This window comes from Neovison vison, chromosome 12, assembly GCF_020171115.1.
Source record: "Neovison vison isolate M4711 chromosome 12, ASM_NN_V1, whole genome shotgun sequence".
Taxonomy (NCBI): Eukaryota; Metazoa; Chordata; class Mammalia; order Carnivora; family Mustelidae; genus Neogale; species Neogale vison.
Window position 1 is genome coordinate 88,308,811 of NC_058102.1, and position 21,958 is coordinate 88,330,768.

Sequence of the window (21,958 nt, forward strand, 5' to 3'; positions counted from 1 at the left end):
GGTTCCAGAGACTGTAAACTCAGGAATGTGGGAACTTCTTGGATGCCTCACTGCCCCCTGCAATTATAGGTCTCAGCGGCTCCTCTGCTTGGTGAAAGCATTGCCCCCAGGGCTGACTTTTAACTCCTCTCCTGGCCTGTTATTTCTTTGCTCAGGTCTGCAAGTTTGAAGCTGTCAGGGAACAATCAGCCCCTTTGCTGGAGAAGGGCTGGGCTGCCCACCCTACGTCAGTGTCCTTAGAAAACCATCTGTGTTTGGGAGGGGATGGTATCGCCCTGAATGACATACAGAGTGGGGAGGACAGAGCTGCCCAGGGGCTTGGGCTTCTCAAAGAAGGCATTCCAACAAGAGGCAGGAGGAAGTGGGCAGAAACACCAGCCTGGAGTCTGGCTGGCAGTCGGCCTCCCTCCATCCCTCCATCTCCCCAGCCCAACATTCTTCATTCTGAGCGAAGTGAGGAAGATCTGATGTGCCCTGGGCTCTCTTTGTGGCCCGGGGAGGAGGAGAAGCGTTCTATGCTGCATAACCACGCCAGACAGAGGGCTGGACACCAAACACAATACACATGCATTTAATAGACACATCCCCGGCAGGGAAGAGAGAGAGCTCTCACTCTCAGCAGGCAGCTTATAAGCATCGTGAGACAGGTGGGTTGCCAACCTGGCATTGAGATGGCCTGGGAAACACCCACTCCTCATCTTTGCGTCTGGAAGGTGGGGAGGAAGAAGGAGGAGTTGAAGGGGGGTGGTCTCTGCAAGATAGGCCAAATGTAAATATTGAGAGAGGGAGGGCATTGGCACAGAGAGGGTGGGGGTGGGGACACTCTGGGGACTGTCAGGAGGGCAGAGGCTAGCTTAAGCTGGGGAATGGGGTTTAGCCAGGACGCCAGGCTTGCTTCCTGGCAGCGCAGGTGGGCCAGGGGTGAAGAAGGAGAAGGACCCAGGTATCGTGTCTGTGAGTATAGACAGGCCAGGTCAGCAAGCAAGCAGGCTTCAGGGCAGGGGTGGGGGAGTGGGGTGGCTGCATTTAATGCTTGTAGCTCTTCCGGCTGGAGGATGTGGTAGAGACAAACTTGACACTAGAGCCACTGCTCCCGAGGCCCCGGCTGCTACTGGCGCTGAAGCTGGAGCCGCCCAGGCCCGAGCCCAGGTTGTGCCCAGTGCTGGTGGTGAAGGAGTAGCCGCTGCTCCCACTGAGACCCAGACTTCCGCCTCCAAGGCTGCTGCCGCCGCCGTAGCCACTGGAAACAGTGGAGGTGACCACAGCTACCGGAAGAGAGGAGAGAGAGTCAAGACCCGGGGCAGGAGAGAAGAGACCTGGAGTGTCAGGGCCTGTGCCCCTGTGTCTGTGGGGTGAGGATGTGGTTGTCTGGTCAGGCAGACTTTTGCCTTCTCCAGGCTCCCCGCCCACTTAGTGGGAGCTCTTGTCTGTGCTCAGCCTGGTTTTCCCTGGGCCACTCTTCCTGTCTGGAATGGCTTCCTGCTTCCTCTCTGCTACTTGGCGCCTAGCTGTTCCTTTCAGAACTTAATGGGGATGTCTTACATTCAGGAAGCGATTCTAGTCCACATGCCTTTCTCTTTGATCCCTTCACAGTCCCCTACCACTCTGTCCCCTTCTCCCTCTGTGGGCCTGGCTCTGGCGTCTCTCTTCTTTCCCGGGGGCACATATATATTTCCCTCAATGTCCCCAGCCTCTGCACCCTGAATCCCAGAATGGAGCTGGAGTAATCTTGCTAGACCAAGTGACAGATGACCCACTGGCCAGCCAACTCTGCTCCCATTCTGCCCCGCTCCCCAACCTGCTCTTCTTCTAGCTCTTAGAACCATGCATCACCTTCAACATGCAATCACTACACTGGGCTCTTCGGAAGGGAAACTGAAATAAAAATAGATGGATACAGAATGAACTGTGTTCTCCAAGAAAAATAGGTTGAATTCCTCACTTCCAGTACCTGCAAATGCAACCTTATTTGGCAATGGGATCTTGCAGATGGAATCCAGTTAAGATACAATCATTAGGGAGGGCCCTACCCAATAGAGCTCGTGTCCTTATAAGAAGAGGAAGGGCGTCCACGTGAAGACAGACACATAGGGAAAGGGCCATGTGATCACAGAGCCAGAGATCAGCGTGATGCGGGGCAGGGAACACCGAGAACTCTCCAGAAGCATGACACAGTACATTTCTCTTATCTGAAGCCCCCCAGTTTGTGGTACTGCAATGCCGCAGCCCTGGATAACAAACACGGACTTTTATGTGCTTTCAAGAGAAAAGGAACTTTAGAAGTTATGGCAGCCATCCCCAAAACAAGCTCTGAGGGTCTCGGGAGCCACTAGACAAGGATATCAGTGAAGGAGGACAGCTGGGTAGTTTAGAGGGCTCTGCCTTCTAGAGTCATCCGTTAACATAATCGTTGGTTTTGTGAATCCTGTATCAGGAATACCAAACTCATTTGTAGGATGTAAGCTGGAAAAGTCATCCCAGTCAGCCTCATGATGCCAGCAGTGAGCTCTGTGAGTGACCTCCACCCTTAGTGGCATGGGGTTTCACCAGCTTACTACCCCTCTCCCTTCCTGAGCAGCTGTACCCACCTGCCCTGTCCTATATGCTTTTGCTGCCTGGAAAAACCTGGGTGACCTTCTGCTGTTATACTCTGCAAACTGGAGCAGCAGGGCTTCTCCCCACACCATTCCCAGAAGGTGTGGCCTTCCTGGCCATGCCCTTCGGCCCAGCATGGAGGCTCCCTCCACAGGCTGAGGGCATAGCAGGCTTTCCTAAATCCTGTCTGTAGTGAATGCTCTTGTCTGATCTAGACTTCCACCTCCAGTGAGAAAGGGGTGGGGTCCAGGGACATGGGGGGAAGAACCTGTAGGTCTAAACCCATGCAGAAGGGTCAGAGAAAACCTCCGCTCAACCTTCCTTTGGTGCTCTGTCCCTTGCAAAGAGGTAAGAAGTGGGACCTTAAAGACTCTCTCCTAAAAAAAATTAAAAAGAAAGAAAGAAAAAGACTTCTAATATGGCTCTCCTTATAAAGAAGTCAAGACTTCAAACCTCAAAATGAACCCTGTCTGAGGGGGGTCCCCTCCGATGTCTTGTGCATGCCCTCTCCCCTCCTCCGTGATGCCACCTCCCTGCCCCAACCACATGCATGTGAACTGACACAGAGGACATCATACTCACAGATATTAACAGGAGAAATGCCCTCTCCGCTCAGCCTGATCAGGGGGAAGAGGGAGAAGGAAGGTTACTATTACATCCAGCAGCTCGTGGGCATTTGAATCACATTTTTGTAATGATGCGCATTGAAAAACCCTCTATTATTTTTATTGCAGCTGTGAGTGGAGGTTGAAATAATTTAAATAGTAGTAGTATTAAAAATAACAATCTGGAGGAAAACCTGTAATTTCAGAAACACTTTTTTTTTGGGGGGGGTTCAAACTAGGTAGACACCTGGAGGAAATGAAAGGAAATCATACACTAGAGTGGGGTGGAAAGGCAGGGCTCCTTGAGGAATAAGATTTCCCTCTCAACAATGGACCGTTGTCAGGCATGGGGCAGTGCCTGGGTGATTAGAGGTGTGGAGAGGAGACTGAGTCATAAACATAACAATAACAATAATCAGCCCATTATTGTAGCAACCAGAGTAATTTTGCTTTCGCATGCTAAGGACAGAGCTGGCCTTCATTCATAAACACATACTTAGAACATTAAAAAGGACTACATACCTGATACCCACATTATGACACTTAATTCTCTTCATGACCCCTTTCAGTAGGTGTCGCTACCTCCATTTGATGGATGGGGAAACCGAAGCTCAGAGAGGTGAATTAATTGCCCGTGTTCACAAAGCTAGATTTGAAGCCAGACTCCCTTGGCTCCAAAGCCCATATCTTTGGCTACAAAACTGAATGATCACTAGCATTTTTTGACACTTGTTATGGATCGTGAAATGTTCTAAGGACTTCATGTGTATTCCCTTATTTTAACACTCTTTTTTTTTTAAAGATTTTATCCATTTATTTGACAGAGAGAGATCACAAGTAGGCAGAGAGACAGACAGAGAGAGAGAGGAGGAAGCAGGTTCCCCGCTGAGCAGAGAGCCCCACGCGGGGCTCCATCCCAGGACCCTGGGATCATGACCTGAGCCAAAGGCAGAGGCTTAACCCACTGAGCCACTTAGGCACCCCTTATTTTAACACTCTTAATAACATATAGGATGGAAACCACGGTTAGCCTCATTTCATAGGTGAGAAACAGAAAAGTAAAGTAATTTGCCCTCAGTCACACAGCTAGTAATCGGCAGAACACTGAACTTTGGGGATCAGATGATTTGCCTCTTTATTCCATCATAAAGAATCTGAGGACCAGAGAAAGGACACTGGCTTTCCTGAGGTTACGTACCTAGTTGGTCGTAGGCCTGTCTGCCCAAATCCTGGGACAGTTTATTTTCATACCAGACCTGCTGCATAACACGATTTCTCCTTTGATAGAATTTTATTACTTAGGACCTGATCAGGTGCTAGATTTTTATGGGGTATGAAAAGCAGTTGTGCTTCAAATAATGGCTTTTGATAATGAGTTACTAACCTGGAAAGAAATTGCACCTGCTTGTTTTGTTTGTTTGTTTGTTTGTTTTCTTTCTCACAGCCCAGCTCTGTCTGCATTTTAGGAGAAGAGGGGGGGCCACAGCAACCTGAGGCCTTAGGAATGCTCGCGCAGCTGGAACAGAGGTGGTGCATCTGTCCTCACCTGCACTCCTCGCCCTCCAGCAGCTTGCGGTAGGTGGCGATCTCCACGTCCAGGGCCAACTTGACGTTCATGAGCTCCTGATATTCGCGCAGCAGCCGGGCCATGTCCTGCTTGGCTTTCTGCAGGGCCTCCTCTAGGTCCACTAGCTTGGCCCGGGCATCCTTGAGGGCCAGCTCTCCACGCTGTTCTGCGTCAGCGATGGCCGTTTGCAGGCTGGAACACTATAAGAAAAGGAGGAAGCCACGAACCTAACTGACAACCCCTGGAGGTGTGGTGCTTCTTGGCTAGGGGTCCTAGAAGCATGGCAGGATGACCCGGGAGAAACGAATGTGCAAGGAGCTCTGGGCCCTGCCAAAACTCTACCTGTTTCTTGACGCTGTCGATCTCGGCTCTCAGCCTCTGGATCACCCGGTTCATCTCGGAGATTTCTTGTTTGGTGTTGCGGAGATCATCGCCGTGCCGGCCGGCTGTGACCTGCAGCTCCTCATACTGATAGAATCAGAGCAGAGTGAGTCCCCTTGTCAAAACCTGGGCTGGGTACTCTCCACGTGCACAGCCTGGCCCTCAGGGCCACCTGCAGACCCAACCATTCGCTGATCATTCACGCACTCCCTTGCTCAGTCATTTGGGTGGTATTTCTTAGGCACACCTACCTGCCAAGCATATGCCAGGCTTTGGGAGTATCACGGACAGCATCATCAGACCCGGGCTTACAGATTATTGGGGAAATAGATGTTAATGAAGTATTATTGAATTTACAGTTCCAAACTGGGATGAATGTCCCTTAGGAAATGAATGGGCAGTGTAACAAAGGAATCTGACCCAGATATGGAGTTGTGGGGAGGAGCTCAGGGAAGTCCTTCCAGAGATAGAGCTGTTTGAGCTGTGTGCTGAAGGGTGAGAAGGTGTGATCTAAGTGATAGGCTGGGGAGAAAACATTCCAGATAGGGGAGATAGTCTGTGTGAAGACCCTGGGGCAGGAAGAAGCATGGTGAGCTCTGGGCAGGTGGGAGTGGGGGAGAAAAGGTGACTTGGTCAGTGTCCTTTAGGGATCCCGGTCACGGGACATACATCCAGACCCAGGTGACCATGAATTTTGGTAGCTCTCCAGACATCAGTGGTGGGGGTGTTGGATGGAGCCAGGCTGAAGGGGGCACAGTTCTGAAGACTTTGTAATAGGATCCCCCATCTGAGGGAGCTCTCTGCCTAGTGGGGCATATCCAGGATGCACTCATTTAGGAGAAACAACACCCCCTGTCTCCAGCCCACACAATTCCCAGGGAAGAAGAGCCCCTGCCCAAGTGAAGATCTGTCTGGCTTTGAAGGTGCTGGGTGGCCCAGCTCCTCCATTTCTAGATACATATGGTTTAAGGGAACAAAAGACCCTACCAACAAAAGGAAATGTTCACTGTAAATCTCAACCACTGTAAATTTCAACTTAGGTACACCTCGCCTCTATTCACCATCTGCCTCTGCCTCTAAGGGGGATGTCCCTCTGCATTGTGCACCCCAGGACCTGATACCCTCTTTCTTCCTACCATGTTGCAGTGGTAGGGACTAAGGCAGTGTGCACAGCAGGGTAAAAGATGGAAGCCACATGTAGGGGAGCAGCTGGCCCTGAGAGGGGTCTACATTGGGCAAAGAGGTGATCTCATGGATTGGACTATCCAGTCACTACAACCTCCAATGCCAAACCTTCTTCCGGCCATATGTGACTTCGGACAGTAGCTCTCACTGGTCCTCCCAATGCCCCCTTTTTTGATAGAGTCTTTTTCTCAGCAAAGTCCTCATTTCTATCTTCCAGCCCCCGCAGGATTGCTTATTCTCCCTTAAATGCCTCCCCCGTCCTTGGCCATCTATGGTCCCTGGATGCTTCCAAGTGCCAGGAAGACCCACCTCATCTTGGAAGCTTTTTATTAATCAAAAATAAACTGCTTGCAGCTTATTTATTTACAACTCTGCAATGCTGCTTGACACAAGTGTATTGAATAAATAAGCCATTTAGAAATATCTCTGTGACTCTTTCTTGGTTGTTTTGGAGTCTCACCCAGGCCCAACCACATCATAAGTGATATGGGGACAAGGGCTGACCTGAGCACCCAACATTGTCTGACCACATGGTAGGAGGTATGGTTGGGTTTCCACACCCATTTCAAGTTGACTTTTCATAGCACCGGATACTTCTGCCATGTCAAAAGAAACAGAAATGCTCCTGTATTCCCTGATGCTCATGGCTAATAGTTAAATGATTATTCAGGGCTTCAGATAACACTAGTCCTGGAACCTATCACAGAGGTGCCTACACTCACCTTGGTCTGGTACCAGGACTCAGCCTCGGCCCGGCTGCGGTTGGCGATATCCTCGTATTGGGCCTTGACCTCAGCGATGATGCTGTCCAGGTCCAGGCTGCGGTTGTTGTCCATGGACAGGACCACAGACGTGTCACTGACCTGGGTCTGCATCTGGGATAGCTCCTGTAGAGCCAGAAAATTCAGCATCACCAAGGCATACAAAGAAATGTTCTTGAAATCACATGACCGACTACCTGTCAAGGTCAGGAATCCCTTCTTGGCTTCCCTTGGAGGGATTCTTCCAGCCCTTCCCTGGGCACTTGAAGCCATTTAGGGACTCCGATGTCAATCCCAGAAAAGTTTCTGGGTCACAGATCAGTGCAATGAGGGTGTGTGCCCCGCCATAGCTTCTCAAGACACCCACCTATGTGTTTTCCCTGAGTGTGAAAGGTGAGCCAGTGTTCTCTGGTTCAAATTATTCTGAGTTGAATATGACATATGTTGATTCATAGGCCAGCACAAAAGCCTTCTTTAGGATACAGTGAGTTTTAGGACCCTGCTTCCCCCTGTACAGTGTGACTTCATCGTTCCCTACTTCTTTCTCCCCTTCAAAGACCCAGGTCTCTGCCTTCAGAGTGGCAGTGCCCAGAGGAGGCATCTTCAGAGGGCAAGAAGCACCCTGAACTGAGGGTTAACTTGCCTTTTCTGAACTTTTCTGGGATAGGAGAGGGAGAGGTGTGCCTTGATTCCTTGGAAATGCTACCCAGGGATCTGGGATTCAAAAATCAGCACTCTGTCTTTGCTGCCGTGGGGTAGGGGAAGCAGCCTCAGAGCTGAAGTAGGGTTTAGTGTGGCAAGATTGCAAGCAGTTCTCCCAGGTGCCCATGACCACCCAAGCCCCAGTTTGGACCATCTGGGGCAAGATGCTAGATGGAGGCCCCATATAGATGACATTCTCTGCAGCATCCTTTTCTTCCGAGGCTGCAGACCTAGGAGGGACAAAACCATTTGCAGGCTCTTACGGCCTCAAAGAGCATCCGGAAGAAGTTGATCTCATCAGTCAGAGAGTTGACCTTGGCCTCCAGTTCCACCTTGTTCATGTAGGCTGAGTCCACATCCTAGAACAACAGCACAAGACGCTCCTCTGAGACCCGGCCCCAAGCAGTGAGTCCTGAAGAAGTTGGGCAGACTCCTCCCTGGCCCCTCCAGGTTAGATTTTAGTAAACTCTGGATCTGGGGCTTGGGGTTGTGGTGGATGATTGTAGAGAACTGGGGGCTTGAGTCCCCTGAGCTAACAGAAACCCTAGCAGGGTCAGGGGGACATAAATACAGAGGGAGCATTTTGGCAGATTTGAGCTCTCCGGATACTCTGAAGGGTTCTGTGCCATTTCAAGGGTGAAGTCACTGCATACTCCAAGATTCAGTTTCGAATCTTCTCCTTTGAGAGACATTTCCACCCACCTTCTTCAGGGCCACAAACTCATTCTCGGCAGCGGTGCGCTTGTTAATTTCATCCTCGTACCTGTAAGCACAGAGGAGAGGGGGCGTGATGTTGAGCAAGCGTTCAGTTGAACTCTTCCCCGACTGAGGACCATTTCTGGTGTAGCAAGAGTTAAGAGACCTCAGATCCTTTCCAGCTCTTCCACTGACCTGTGTGTGACTTGGGGTGATTCACTTAACCTCTATTTCTCCCTCTATAAAAGGGGAATCATTTCTTCTGCCAGCAGTTTTTTTCTTCTTATTATTCCTTTTGTAAGAGTAGAAGGTGAGCATGGAACTAATGGGAATAGAAATACGTACTTAGGCAACTCCATCTTCTTAGAGATGCACAGTTGCAGTCTTTAAAAAATGTTTCTGCCTCTAGTGGCTGCTGGAACTGCGGGGTAAATTTTGCTTGTTCAGGAAGAAAACCATTCCTGGTAGATTGTGAGGTCTTTTCACTGAGCCTCAGAGCAGCTGTGTGATCAGCATGCTTTCAGTAAATAAGAGTGGCTTTAATTCAGAAACCAAGGGTAAGCCAGCTAAGAAGTTAGGGGGGACATCCCTTTTGATTGGATACATCACTTACTGCAGCGTGGATGATATGGCCAGTCAAATTTTGCCTCCCCCAGGAGAATTGCCTCATTTACACTGGGAATGCACCAGCTCAATAATAGGGCCTGTGCCAGCAGAGTTAAAGAATATTCTGGCTGTGAAATGGTATCATAGCCATGTTATGTTAGATGATGCAGACATCCCTTTGTGGTCATGTGGACAGGTCAGAATAGGCTTCTTGTTAATAGCGATGGGTGAGATGCGAGTCTCTTTGTTACTCTATGCCATGCTATCTTCCAATCACGGGATAATGACTCCAAGTTCCAAACCTCCCTGTGGGCACTGGTATTTGCTGCTTTGCACCTTGTTGGTCCTATTAAAAAGGAGTCCTGAGACGACTGTGTGTGGCCAGCAGCCCATCTTCCCCTTACCTGACTTTGAAATCTTCCACAACATCTTGCATGTTCCTCAGCTCAGCATCCAGCCTGCCCCTCTCTGTGGTGATGCTGTCCAGCTGCCGGCGGAGGTCATTGATGTAGGTGTCAAAGAAAGGCTCCAGGTTCTGCCTCACCGTCTTGGAGCCCTGCTCCTGAAGAAGCTCCCACTTGGTCTCCAAGACCTTGTTCTGCTGCTCCAGGAACCTTACCTGGAGGGAGGGGGAATGAAATATTTTAAAATATCTTATTTATTTGACAGACAGAGATCACAAGTAGGCAGAGAGGCAGGCAGAGAGAGAAGGAGGGGAAGCAGGCTCCCTGATGAGCAGAGAGCCCAACTTGGGGCTCAATCCCAGGACCCTCGGATCATGACCTGAGCCGAAGGCAGAGGCTTTAACTGAGTCAACCAGGCACGCCAGGAGAATGAAATCTTGAGAAATTGGGGAGGCAGTGCCAGACACTCCAACTGATAAGGGAGAGAAGAAAATTCCGCCTTTCACCTGATACCCATCTGTCAACTATATAACTGACCACTCCAAATCAGAATGGGGAAGCCCTTGACACTGCCCCACTGTTCTTCGGGGCTACCATAGAACTGGTGTGGTGGGCGTAGAGGTCTCTTGGGGCAGACTCTATTCTTGGGTTGAGTGTCTTGACAACACCTGCTCTGAGTGAGGCTAGTTGGCTCAGTGGAAACTCCTCCTGTGGAGAACAATGTAGCTTTTCCCTCGGTGTTGGCTGAACCAACTGCGTGGCTCCCAGGGAGGATGAAGGAACTTTCCACAAGGTCCCGTGGGGCCATCTGGCCCCACTTGCAAAGGTACTTGTTGAGTGGATGTGTTTTTCCACAGGGAGGCCATTGCATTACTGCTCCCTGTCCGTGCGGAGGGCCTCTCCAAACGTTCCTGCCACCCGACTCCAATGGCACACATGCATCCCCCCAGCTCACCTTGTCGATGAATGAGGCAAACTTGTTGTTGAGCGTCTTGATCTGCTCCCGCTCCTCTTTCCGCACCCGCTGGATGGCGGGGTCGATTTGCAGGTTGAGGGGAGTCAGGAGGCTCTGGTTGACAGTGACCTCTTGGATGCCTCCAGGCGGGCACACGGGGAAGCCGGAGGACCCATAGCCTCCTCCGGCTGTGCCACCATAGCCAAATCCACTACTGACCCCAAACCCACTGCTGGCCCTGCCACCAAAGCCACCTCGAAAGCTGCTGCCGCACCCCCCAATGGAGACCCGCCTGGTGCCCCCCAGGTTGTAGAGGCTGCGGCTCCCGAAGCCGGCCCCAGCACTGCTCATCCTGCCTAGCCCTGCACCGCCACCTGCAGAGCGGACCACGGAGACGGAGCTGAAACGGGAGCGGCCGGCGGCTGGGGTGGTGGCTGAGGCCGCACTGAAGCTCCTGCGGCTGCCGGTCTGGAAAGTGATGCTGGACTGCCTGGACATGGTGGCTGAGCGAGGCTGGCGAGGAGAGCTCCTGACACGGGCGCGTGTGATGGGGGGATGGAGAAGATGGGGCACCTGGGGAGCTCCGGACCGCCTTGACTTTTATGGACCTGCGGGAGGGGTGGGGCGCTGCCGAGGGAGGCCTCTGATGGCATCCCCCAGGCATTCGCCAGCCCTGAGCTCACGCTCAGCGCCCCTCTGGGACGGTGTCAAGGCCACTGGTTGGTTCCCTGGCATCCCTCCCCCACGTGGAAACTCCTTTCCAGTTGCAACTTGATCAGCAGACGAATGAGAAGCACGCTAATTGCTTTCAGTCATGTCCTAATCATGCATCTCTTAATGGGCTCTAAAAACACCGCCTCATTTCTAAACCGCTTCCTTAGGCCTGGGACCCACCCCCTCCTGGGCAAACATCGTGTGTCAAAACAAGTGCCTCCATTCCCTGTTTCCCAGGCCTTCCTCTTCCCACCTGTGCTTCCTGCCCCTGAGCCTTTTCTCACCAAGTGCCCACTGTGTCCCCTGCCCCACACTGTCCTTCCAGGTCCTAAAAATCCTGCTTCACACTCACCTTTCTTAAGAAACCATCCAGTTTTGATTGCTCCTTTGTTTTCCTCATAAGCGTCCTTCTCTACAGTGTAGGTTACACTTGATATCCTGGAGCGGGCGGCCATGCACACATATATGCCCTGTCTGCTCCACAACAGGACTCTTGGGACCAGCCCCTCTGTCTGTCTGCTGCGGAGGGAAGCTGTGAGTGTGGGGCGATGGGTTTGAGTCCCAGCCCCACTTACTAGTCATGAGGCCCTGCGCCGCGCCGAGCCTTCCCTGAGCCTCAGTTCAGGTGTATGTAAAGTGGGGTTTGTGACGAGGATTCGTGTGGGAAAACAACTGTTGCAAGGCCTAGAACGTGCGAATGCCAAGGAAGCATTTGTGGAGATTTCTCTCCTTCTGGTGCATCAAGCACGTATGAATGAAGAGCCAGCTGGATGTCCCTCCCTGTGGCATGTCTGGTGGGGATTTGAAACGAACACCATACACGTTCTTTTTCTTTAGTAACAGGCTTGTGGTATGAGTAGGAAGAAAGAACTGAAGTTCATTAATTTATACAAAAGTGATGTACCATAAACTGCCTCCCAGCTCTATCTGAGGCTGCCTTATTCCAGAAACTTCCCAGACTGGTCACTCCGGCTGAAGGCCGGGGGTCCCTGGCTTTCAGTCTTGATCGTAAGAGCTCTGGGGGTTGCACTGAGTGGAGGGTGCCCAAGAAATTTGTCTTGTTTTTCCCTGTTCGTCTTGTGGACTGAGCCCACATCCCTGTCAGTGGAAACCGATAGGAAGCCTGCACACTTCTGGTCTTCCCTTTCTTTTCCTCTCCCCCCACTGCTTCTACCCTGGGGTAGGGGAGCCAAACAGAGAAATTGTTAGGTTTTCTTTTATCTTGCTGACCGCTTGCTCCTTGCACTGGTTTCAAAAGCTAGCAAAGCGAGAGAGGAATGGCAGTATATTCAGTTGCCGGAAACTGTGTCCCTGAATGGTAAATTCAACAGACCAGTGGTACCCAGCTATGGAGAAGTTGAGCCAGATTCCATGGTCTTCCCACACAGGTGTCCTTTCAGAGACGCACGTGGAATGATGGGCTAGCTGACGCTCACCGGCCTGGAATGACAGCTTGGCCCTGGTTCACGGAGCTCTTTCCTCCTTGCGGCTGAGGCGAGCAGGGGTGGGGGGAGCTCTCCTCCGTGGATAGATTGTTTGAGAGTCTCAGTTTCCATAGGGAACCTATGAATCATAGCTTTTGTTGATACAGGGCGAGAGGAGCATGGGAGTTCTCTCACCAGGTTGTCGGGGTGCCCAGGTCTGAGCCGGGTGGTTCATGCGTCTGGGGCGGAAAGAATAATTGTCTTTGTTTTCCGTATTCACCTCATGATAATCTTTCTCCCAGAGAAGAGACGCTCGTTTCCTGACCTGTGCTGAGGAAACCCTTCAGAGCTTTCCACCAACAGAGGCCGGTGGAGAGGTTTAGGGAGCGCTGTAGCCTGTGGCAATGGGGGCCACCTCCACTTTCTCCCCTCACACTTCCTGTGTGGGAGCTGACTCCAGTCCGCCTTCCTGCCTGGCTCCTTCCTTTCTTCCCTATGCCCTCTTGGGGAACCCTATTCCCAGGCATTACCTCTCGTCCTGTTTCCATTTATCATGTGTCTGGGATGACCCCCTTCTTCCCCTCCCTCTTCTCTCTAATTTTTCCACCCGGACTGTTTCCAGAGCTGGACTATCTCCCTCACGGACTTTGGTGACATGGATGGAAATGAATAAGCCTCTGACTTTTGTTCTTCTTTTACTCCCTCTTCTGTGGCCTTTGACCTTCATGGTGGCTTTCTCTCCAGTGAACAATGTCTACATGAATGCTGAGGACACCCCAGCCTCCCTGACAGCCTGTGTCACTGTCTCCTTCAAAACCTCAAAACTTGAGACTATTAATACCATCTTCTTTCCTTTCTGCCACGGAAGGTTGTCTGTTTTGATATTAACCTCCTTTATAATTCCGCCTAAAACTCCCCCTCAAGAAGGCTTCTCAGATGAACCACACTCAGGTATTGACCCCTTTCTGCATGTTTCCTGAGACTACCTGTTTAGGCTTGCCCGCCACTGTGTATTTCCACTGCTTTGGTTTTCTGGTGGTCCAGGAGCTAGCTTACCCCCCTGAGGGTTAAGGGTATTTTTCTTCCACCACCACCCCTCCCCCCGGACTTGCCTCCTACCACCCCATATGGAAGGTGCAGTTCACCCAAGTTAGGTTGACTAGTTCAGAGAAGAACTACATACTCTTCTCTGTTCTCCACGTCTGCTGAGTTGCTACAACACGGTGCTCCTGGGTCTGTCCAGAAGAATTTTTTGGAGGTTTTGGGGAGTGGTGGGTCAAGGGCTATGGTGTGTGCTCTGCTGCCCCAGGCTATTCCCCGTCCATCCAGCTCAGGGTGGGCTCTCCCATCCCCAGAGGGACACTGAGGTCCTTGGTGGTGGTAGATTTCAAGGAGACCAGGCTAGAGTGGCAGTCAGGGCTGTGGAAGTCGGTGGAGGAGGCAATGAAGGCACAGAGGCATGCCTCCTGAGGCCGAAGGAGTTGGGGGGGGCACACCAAGGAGCTTTGGCTTCCAACCACCCAAGGCCAGAGAAGGTAAGGCAGGCTTGGTGGGGACAGAAGAGATTAGGTAATTCCTTAGAGCAGAGAGTTTTGAGGCACAGAGCCAAGTCTCTGCGTACAATCTCAGAGGACCCAAGCCCCAAACCACCCCCCCCAATCCTTCCATACACAGGGATGGACCGCTCCTCTGGTTAATAACTATTTCTCAACATCTACAGTGTGACAGACATTCACTGTTCCAGGCACTGGGAGATACAGTGGTGAATTAAGTGTGCACAGCGCCTTCCTCCTGGAGTATGTGCTGAAAGAGAAAGGGGAACTGAGGCTGTCGGGGCAGATGGGGGGGCACCCCATGTGGCTCTGCCAGTTTACAACTCCCAGTGGCTGAATGGAGAGAAGAGAGTTCTGTTGTGGTGCTGCCGGAGACGTTGCAACCAGAAATCCTTTCCCACCTGGGTTGTTGGTGCATGCCAGGGCAGCCAACTCTCTTCATGTCTGGGACATCTGAGAGGCACCACCCAGCCTGCCCCTGAGGGGGTCAGACTCTCCATCCCACGGTCCCCTTCCCACTGCGTTAAGAGGCAATCACTGCTGTCCAAAGGGCACTAGATGTGCCCGTCGCTCTCAAGAAGCCACCAAGATTTACCACTTGGGACCTCTCCTTGCTCATGGCCAGACCTCGCTTGATCCGCTCCCTTCTACTGTCCATATAAACAGGCCTTTCCCTGTGGTCCAGATTTGATGGGCAGGTGCGTGCCTTGGGCAAGTGGGAGGGCAGCCCTCAAGTCCCCTTCAGCCAATTTTAGTGACAAAATGGGATGCTATTTTCATTCAAGTTTGTGTTTAAGTGAAGGTGGAACAGCCCCTTTCCTCCAAAATCAAGTTCTCCAGAAACACCCAACAGACGTGCACGTGCGAAGCATGAACACACAGACACGCATGTCTTAAGAACATTCACGGAAGAACAGTCTTGTTGCGATGTGGTAGCAACTGGGTGTGTCTAGAGACTGGGTGTGTCTAGGAAGAGAAGTGACATGAAGGAGTAGGGCCAGGCCTTTGTGCCCGAAGGAGCCTCAGCGATGAGGGCACCCAGGACAAGAGCCATCTGAAGGCGATGCAGCTGTCTGGTAGCCTAGCAGGAATCCTGATTCCCTGGGCTGCCCACATTTGCCCGGTGCCTCCTTCACTTCACAGCCAGTGAGAAAAGCCCCCATTGCCCAGGAAGCACAGCTGGGTCCCCTCCTGGGGGGATGGGATGGTGCGGTGCCAGCATCTCCAGTCCCCCTGTGGGTCCCACAGAAAGCAGACACAGGGATTCAGACAAGACAGGCTTCAGGTGTGTCTTGGCTGCCACCTCTGACCCTTTAATGGCTTCATTTGTTCCCTGGATCAGGGCGCTTCACCAGGTCCCTCCCGCTGGTGCCAAGGAGGAGCAGCCAAACAGGGACACTGCTGGCAGAGGAAAGTGGGGGCAACCAGAATGCCCCCTATGGCTCTTCCTGGACCTCTGTGAATAGAGAGCACAATACCCAGAATCCCTGGACAGGTGGAATGGCACGCTGCCGCGGTCCAGGGGAACAGGCTGGGTGGGCTGGGTGACACTGCTGCACCATGGGAGGTTGTTGACACCATCCTTTGGCTCCTTCCAGGGCTTGGGGGTGCTGTCGAGGTCTGGGGTATTTGTCACCAGCTGGGAAGTAACAGCCAGAAGCCGTGCAGGGCTTGGCATTACCTCAGGGTCTTGTAAACTTGGACAACATGGAAGACCTTCCCTCCTTCTTGCCTTCCAGGGTCATCCCTCACTCCTGGTTACATCTGAGGGGCACTGCTGACTGGTGCCTTCAACCAAGGTGCATCTGTTCGTTTGTTCATTTATTCTTTCAATGAACACTGGTTGGGACCTACAGTGTATTAGGTACTGGGCTACCCCCGCAGAGGAGACGCTGTTATCCGCCCTGCCTCAAGTAAAGGAGCCACCACGATATGGAGTCACTGTGTGAACACAAGCAGGCACGGCCCGTGCATGGGGAGCTCTGGGATGCCGGGCAGGGACCCCTCCTCCTTGGAGAGCAGGCTGTGATCTGGGGTCTAGACCCCCTGGCCCTTGCTGTTCACTTCAGCTCTAGAAAAGTTCATGACATACGCCTTCAAGAGGTTCCCCATTTCTGGATGAGGAGAGCGAGGTCCTGGAGTCCCACATGAAGTGGAGAGTAAGGCTGGAACCAGGACTGTTGTCTCCTCTTCCCTTGCAAAGGGTCTGGGCCCATGCCACAGCACTCCTCAGTGTGCTAGACATACAGCCATTGTTCCATGTGACTCTTCCCGTCACAGGCCTGCTGGGCTGTGAGGAAGAGAAAAAGGACGCCTGTGGTGCAGTGAGAGTCGTGTAAGAGGCCCTAGAACAGAACTGAAGATCTGCAGTTCAAACCGTGCACATTGTGATCTGATCACAGGACAGACCTTGAGGGCTTCACATGAGCCTGACTCCCCCTGTGGACTCCAGAGGCCACGTTTATGGCACACGTATGAGAACACAGCCCGAGTGTACAAGGAGAGACTGGGACACTGGGTTGGTTTAGCATTTCTCACAGATAAATCACAGAGTGAATCCATCTGTGGATACTCAAGATGGGATTGCATTTATCTGCTGAATGCACACCCACTTGTCTGTAAAGTTGTGTCTTACTATGTGAGACATCTCTGCTGCATCATTCACCGGGGAGTTTCTATGGGCAGTTGCTTCTGGATGTGGGGTTGTGTTTTCCACCATCCCCTGGAGGGCCTGAGAGTCCCTGCCTCATGAAGGCTGTCACACTGGGCCACCTGACTCCCAGCTGCCCTGTGGGCACCACGTGAGCACACACTGATGCTGAGGTCAGTGACAATGGATGATGATGTCGGGAAATTGAGAGCCATTGAGCTGGGAGTGATTGAGTCAAGGTACACTGGAGAGCAGGTAGCTCTTTGTGCTCTGCTTTAAGAGGGATAAACACTTGAAAGCCCAGAGACAGAGGGTAAAAAATGAAAAAAAAAAAAAGAATAACTCATGATTACAAAATTAAAAAAAAAAAAACCCATTTCTTAGAGGAAGCCACGCAGCAGAGGACACTTCGAATTAGCTGGCTTTCTTTGTGTGCACTCAAAGGGCAATGGATGTATATGCAGCTTTGCAGGGGGAGCTTCAAGGGTGCAAAACCAAGCATGTTTCTGGAATCAGTTGGGATGAAGCAATTCTGAAAGGCCCAGCACCACGTATTTCATGCAGGTTTCATCTGAGCAGCCCAGACACTGCTGTGACCTGCCTTCCCGGAAAAGGGGTGAAAGGGGGCGTGATCCCACAGGCAGGTGTCTCAGCAGCCTCTGTGTGATTTCCTGTGGTGGGTATACAGGGTATGCTCCCATTGGGCCAATGAGAGGCACTAACTCCTTTTAAAGGAATGCATCAAAATGCTTTTCCTTCCCCCTCTCTCTCCCCCGGAGGGCTGGTTTATTAAGCAAGAGTTGGCCAACTTGGAGTGAGCCCAGAGACTAATGAATATGATGAGGGAATTGGGAAATAGGAGGTATGGGGAGCGGGGAAGAGCACTACAGTAGACCAGTCAGTTTCTTGGTTGTTGTTGGAGTCGCCAGCAGATACCCTTAAACCTCAGCTAGAAGAATTCAACTCAGAATCTGAGGGTCTCTGGACTTTAATGGTCAACAGGGAAATCTTCTCTCCAGAGAAATGGTGAGACTTCTATAGATTCTTTCTGGAATGATATAAAAGATATGATTCTGCAATAAATGGAGTTCTTTCTTGTTTGTTTTGGTTTGGTTTTTCTCTGGAGCAATTAATGTCTCTTGAGATAAGCACCTATGTTCTGCATCCCGATAAAGTTGTTTAGGCATTGTGGTATTTAAGGATTTGGTTTTAAACTATGATTTTCCTACATCTTAAAAAAATTTCCTCTTGATCAGGAGGGAGACAAACCATAAGAGACTCTTAATCTCACGAAACAAACTGAGGGTTGCCAGGGGAAGGGGGATAGGAAGAGGGTGGGGTTATGGACATTGGGAAAGGTATATGCTATGGTGAGTGCTGTGAAGTGTAAACCTGGGGACTCACAGACCTGTACCCCTGGGGCTAATAATACCTTATACGTTAATTTAAAAAAATTTTTTTTAATTTCCCCTTGAAGGGACCGATATCCACCTAGCCTCTCCAAAGTGGATCTGACATGGCTCACATAACTTCATAATTTTGCACACACTGTCCTTGTCTTCTGGTGTGTGTGTGTTTTTGTGTATGTGTGTGTATGCATGTGCACATGCACGTGTGTATGTGTGTTCTGGTTCTGCCAGGTAAGAGGGATTTTTTTTTTCAAGGGTTGTCACAGGATTCAGTTGAATCCAAGATGAACTTAATAGTGTTCCCTCCTTTCTTTAAATTATTTGCAGTGCCTATGATCTGGCTATGCCACCGGCCATCTGAAACTGTATTGCTGGGTAGCTTTGTTGGGTTGCTGAGCCACACAGGGCATATATAAGGTTTGGGAGATATTTTGTGAAGGAAGGCTAACCTAGGCTAAAGACAATCACATTCCACTCATCACTCCCTCATCATTGAAGAATGAATGAGAAGTCAGAGTAGGGAACATAAGGTTTCATAGACAAGCAAGTGCTCTCAGGGAAAGGCAAGACAAAATAAAGCTTGGACAGAGTCCAGAGCTGGGGGAGGAGAGAGCCGTAAGCTCGCCAGCTTGGGTAAAAGCAGTCATTCCTCTTCCTTCCAGTGTGGGCTGGGGTTCTCAAGCTGAAGGGCAGCGCAGCTTGGTGTTTGCCCTCAGTGTGTGAGTATGTCACCAGCTGAGGTCATCACCTGGCAGATGCAGGCAGATGACCCAGCTAGGTGAGGGGCCCACTCCGGTGTCTGCTGGCAGCACCCCATGGTATAGCACTTCCACCAGAGGGCAGGCAAAGCAAGGAAGGGCTGGAGTGGTAGGGGAAGGCAAGCTCAGTCCCTCCTCTCCTGCGCCTCTCCCCGTGATGGAGCCAGAGTCCTGGGCAAGACCACACATACCTCTCTAATCCTGGGGGAGAGATAGATTCTGAAAGGAGGGAGATCAGTCCTTGGATGCTAGTTCTGCCTCTTACTCATTTAACCTCATCGTTGTAACTGGGATAAAGTATAATGATGTGAGTGGGTCCAGAAATCTGTAATTCTCAGGCACTGCCTTCCAGCGATAAGAAAATACGATGGAAGAGAAAGGGTTCTCATTCATCACAAAAACTCTTTGAGGTGCCTAGGGACCCAACAGCAACAGTACCAATGAAACAAAATGCACAAGAATGACCAGAGAAGATTGAAAACCAACAGTAGGAATTGCTGTACCAGAAACCAACATGGAATAGGAAGCATTTGTAATTACAATGGTGTGATCACGTAATGAGATCAATGGAGCAGAAGAGAAAATGTATGAATTCAGCACGTAATGAAAGTGGTATTTTTTAGTTTTAAATAAAGTATAACTTATTTTTTCTTTATTTAAAATGTCTGTGTGTGTTTGGGGGGGATAGAAATGAGGATGTTTACCTTTATGTAGCGGAAATGTACAAAAAGGAAAAGAGCCATTATTCAAATTCCCACTCTTTAGTATCAATTGCTATGATTATTTTAATGTATTTACTTTCATCCTTCTTTCCAAGCTAATGTCTTTTAATAAGTCACATATAGAATAAATAAGCACAATGTCCTTTAAATACAATCCATGGCTCAAAGTCCTGCTAAGATGGGTAACCAGCTGGACCTGGTTTGTCTCCCTCCCTCAGGATCAATATTGAGAAATTTTACAAACACATGGAAGGCCTGGGAACTAAAAACTACCAGTGACAACCACAAAAACTCTGATGAAGCCCAGGCGGCTCTGAGGCTGTTTGAGCTGATTATAGGGGCAGGTAGTAGCAGCAGCCTGGGACTAAAGCTTGAGGTAGCAGGGGGAGGGGGCTGTTTGGAGGGAAGGGTCTGAAGTTTGGTCCTTGCCTACTGTCTGCCTCTTTACAATAGAAATCCAGAGCAGCAGCCCAACCACCAATGCCCTTGTCTGCAGGTCACTATGAGGACAGATTTACCTACTTCGTAGGTCGGGTTGCCAGATTCAGCAAACAAAAATACAAGATATACAGTTCAATTTGAATTTCAGATAAATGATACATAATTTTTTGGTGTAAATATGTTCTGTGCAATATTTGCGACATACTGAATTTTTTATGTTGTTTACATGAAATTGAAATTTAACTGTATGTCCTCTGTTTTGGCTGGGTAGTCCAATTCATAGGTGACTGGGATAGTAATGCCTGCCCTGAGTATCAAACCTGCTGGTAAGCAGTTGGCCTCCATAGAACTTGGGGCTCATTTGGGCTTTACTCCAGGATGTGAGGGAGGCCTGTAGGGTAACCAGCTGTTATGGAGCTTCTCAAAGGGGGAAGGAGAACCAGAGTCTGAGCCTGGCTCATTGGGAAGTTTCCTTGTCAGCTTTTGGGATTTTGTTCAGCATGGCAGTTCCTAAGCTCCTCTACCACCAAACCCGTGGCCTCAAACTCTAGAGCTGCATAATAGAAGGGTAGGGAGGTCCCTAATATTCCAAAGTCTCCCTCAGCTCCAAAGCTTCTGCCTAGCAACCTAACCTGTTCAGTAGCAAGACCATTTCCTACCTGTAGGCAACCATGGAATAAGGCTAGACTGCAGCTTGCTTCATGACCAGGGGGTGGTGGGGGAGAAGGTCTTTTCTGTGGCTTCAAATTAGCAAAATATTATTATAACAGAATCAGTTGTTATTTTTCTTGTGAAAGTTTCTCTTCCATTTTATTCCTTTGCATACAGATAACTCGGTATGGAATGTCTGGTAGCCATATTCTAGAATAAACTTGTGTAAACATAGCCTAAAAGATAGGAAGCCCATTTCTCGGCAAAAGTCAAAATTATAACTCTGACACCAATATCTGGGAAGATTTGAATGAGCCTCCACTATCTGCCTTCACTTGCCAGAACTTGCATGAAGTTTACACTGAAAATGGCTTTTGGGTGTCCTATCACAAAAGCAGAGTGTTCCCCAGCCAGAACCGCCCCCGTGCTAATCTGAGAGCCATCTGTCAACATGGACCATCTTTCAGTCTCATCTTTTGCCAACAGCACTTCAAAACAAAGTCTCCAACCAACACTGCTTGGAGGTTTTATTAGCTCATTCTATTAATTTCTTGACAGCTTCACTTTGTTTCAAGGAAATCATGACCTAATTTAAAAAGAGTCAGATTCCCTGTGTTTAGGTGTGCAGTTCTATGGATTGTAACCAGCATGTGTCAAGTTCTTCAGTGTGACCCTAATGCCTTTGCGTGCAAAGGAGCCATTTTCAATTCATTTACTGCTCTGCTCCCAGGCTTTCAATGCTTCCACCGCACAGGGTTATTGGTTCAGCTGAAGCATCCGAGAAGTTACTTAAAAGCAGCAACTTTGCAGCAAATCTTTTTTATCACAGAGCCAAACCAAGCATTTTGCCTTCCTACCAATTGGCCTCTGTCCTGCTGGATCAGTGCAGTGTTTTCTTGGCGGTGGCTGGGGCTTGGGTGGAGGTGAGAGACCAGGCTGAGGACCAAGCTACGGAGTGACCCAGTTGGAAAAACAAAACCCCTCAGTTATCAGATTATGCTAATCTACTTTCCAGGATCCCAACTTCCCTTTCTCTCCTAAAGCTTTTTAGAAGATTCCATTTTGAGAAAGCCCTGAGTGGCAGAGGGCTGAATAGTTGCTGGGAGTCATACCGCCCACAGGATAACTAGTATCACATAATGTTGACTGACAGAGTTTGGTATGAAGCAGGATAAGTTG

General features: G+C 50.2%; 1 protein-coding gene across 1 annotated transcript; it reads right to left on the bottom strand.

The window, feature by feature from the left end:
* Positions 1-555: 555 nt before the first annotated feature.
* On the bottom strand, positions 556-11,104 carry LOC122892497 (keratin, type II cytoskeletal 75). The gene is made up of 9 exons (XM_044229103.1): positions 10,458-11,104; positions 9,503-9,717; positions 8,499-8,559; positions 8,060-8,155; positions 7,056-7,220; positions 5,110-5,235; positions 4,747-4,967; positions 3,178-3,212; positions 556-1,265 (listed from the first exon to the last, which is right to left on the bottom strand). The coding sequence occupies exons 1-9, from the start codon at positions 10,953-10,955 to the stop codon at positions 1,027-1,029; spliced, it is 1,656 nt and encodes a 551-aa protein (XP_044085038.1). The 5' UTR covers positions 10,956-11,104; the 3' UTR covers positions 556-1,026.
* Positions 11,105-21,958: the final 10,854 nt, after the last annotated feature.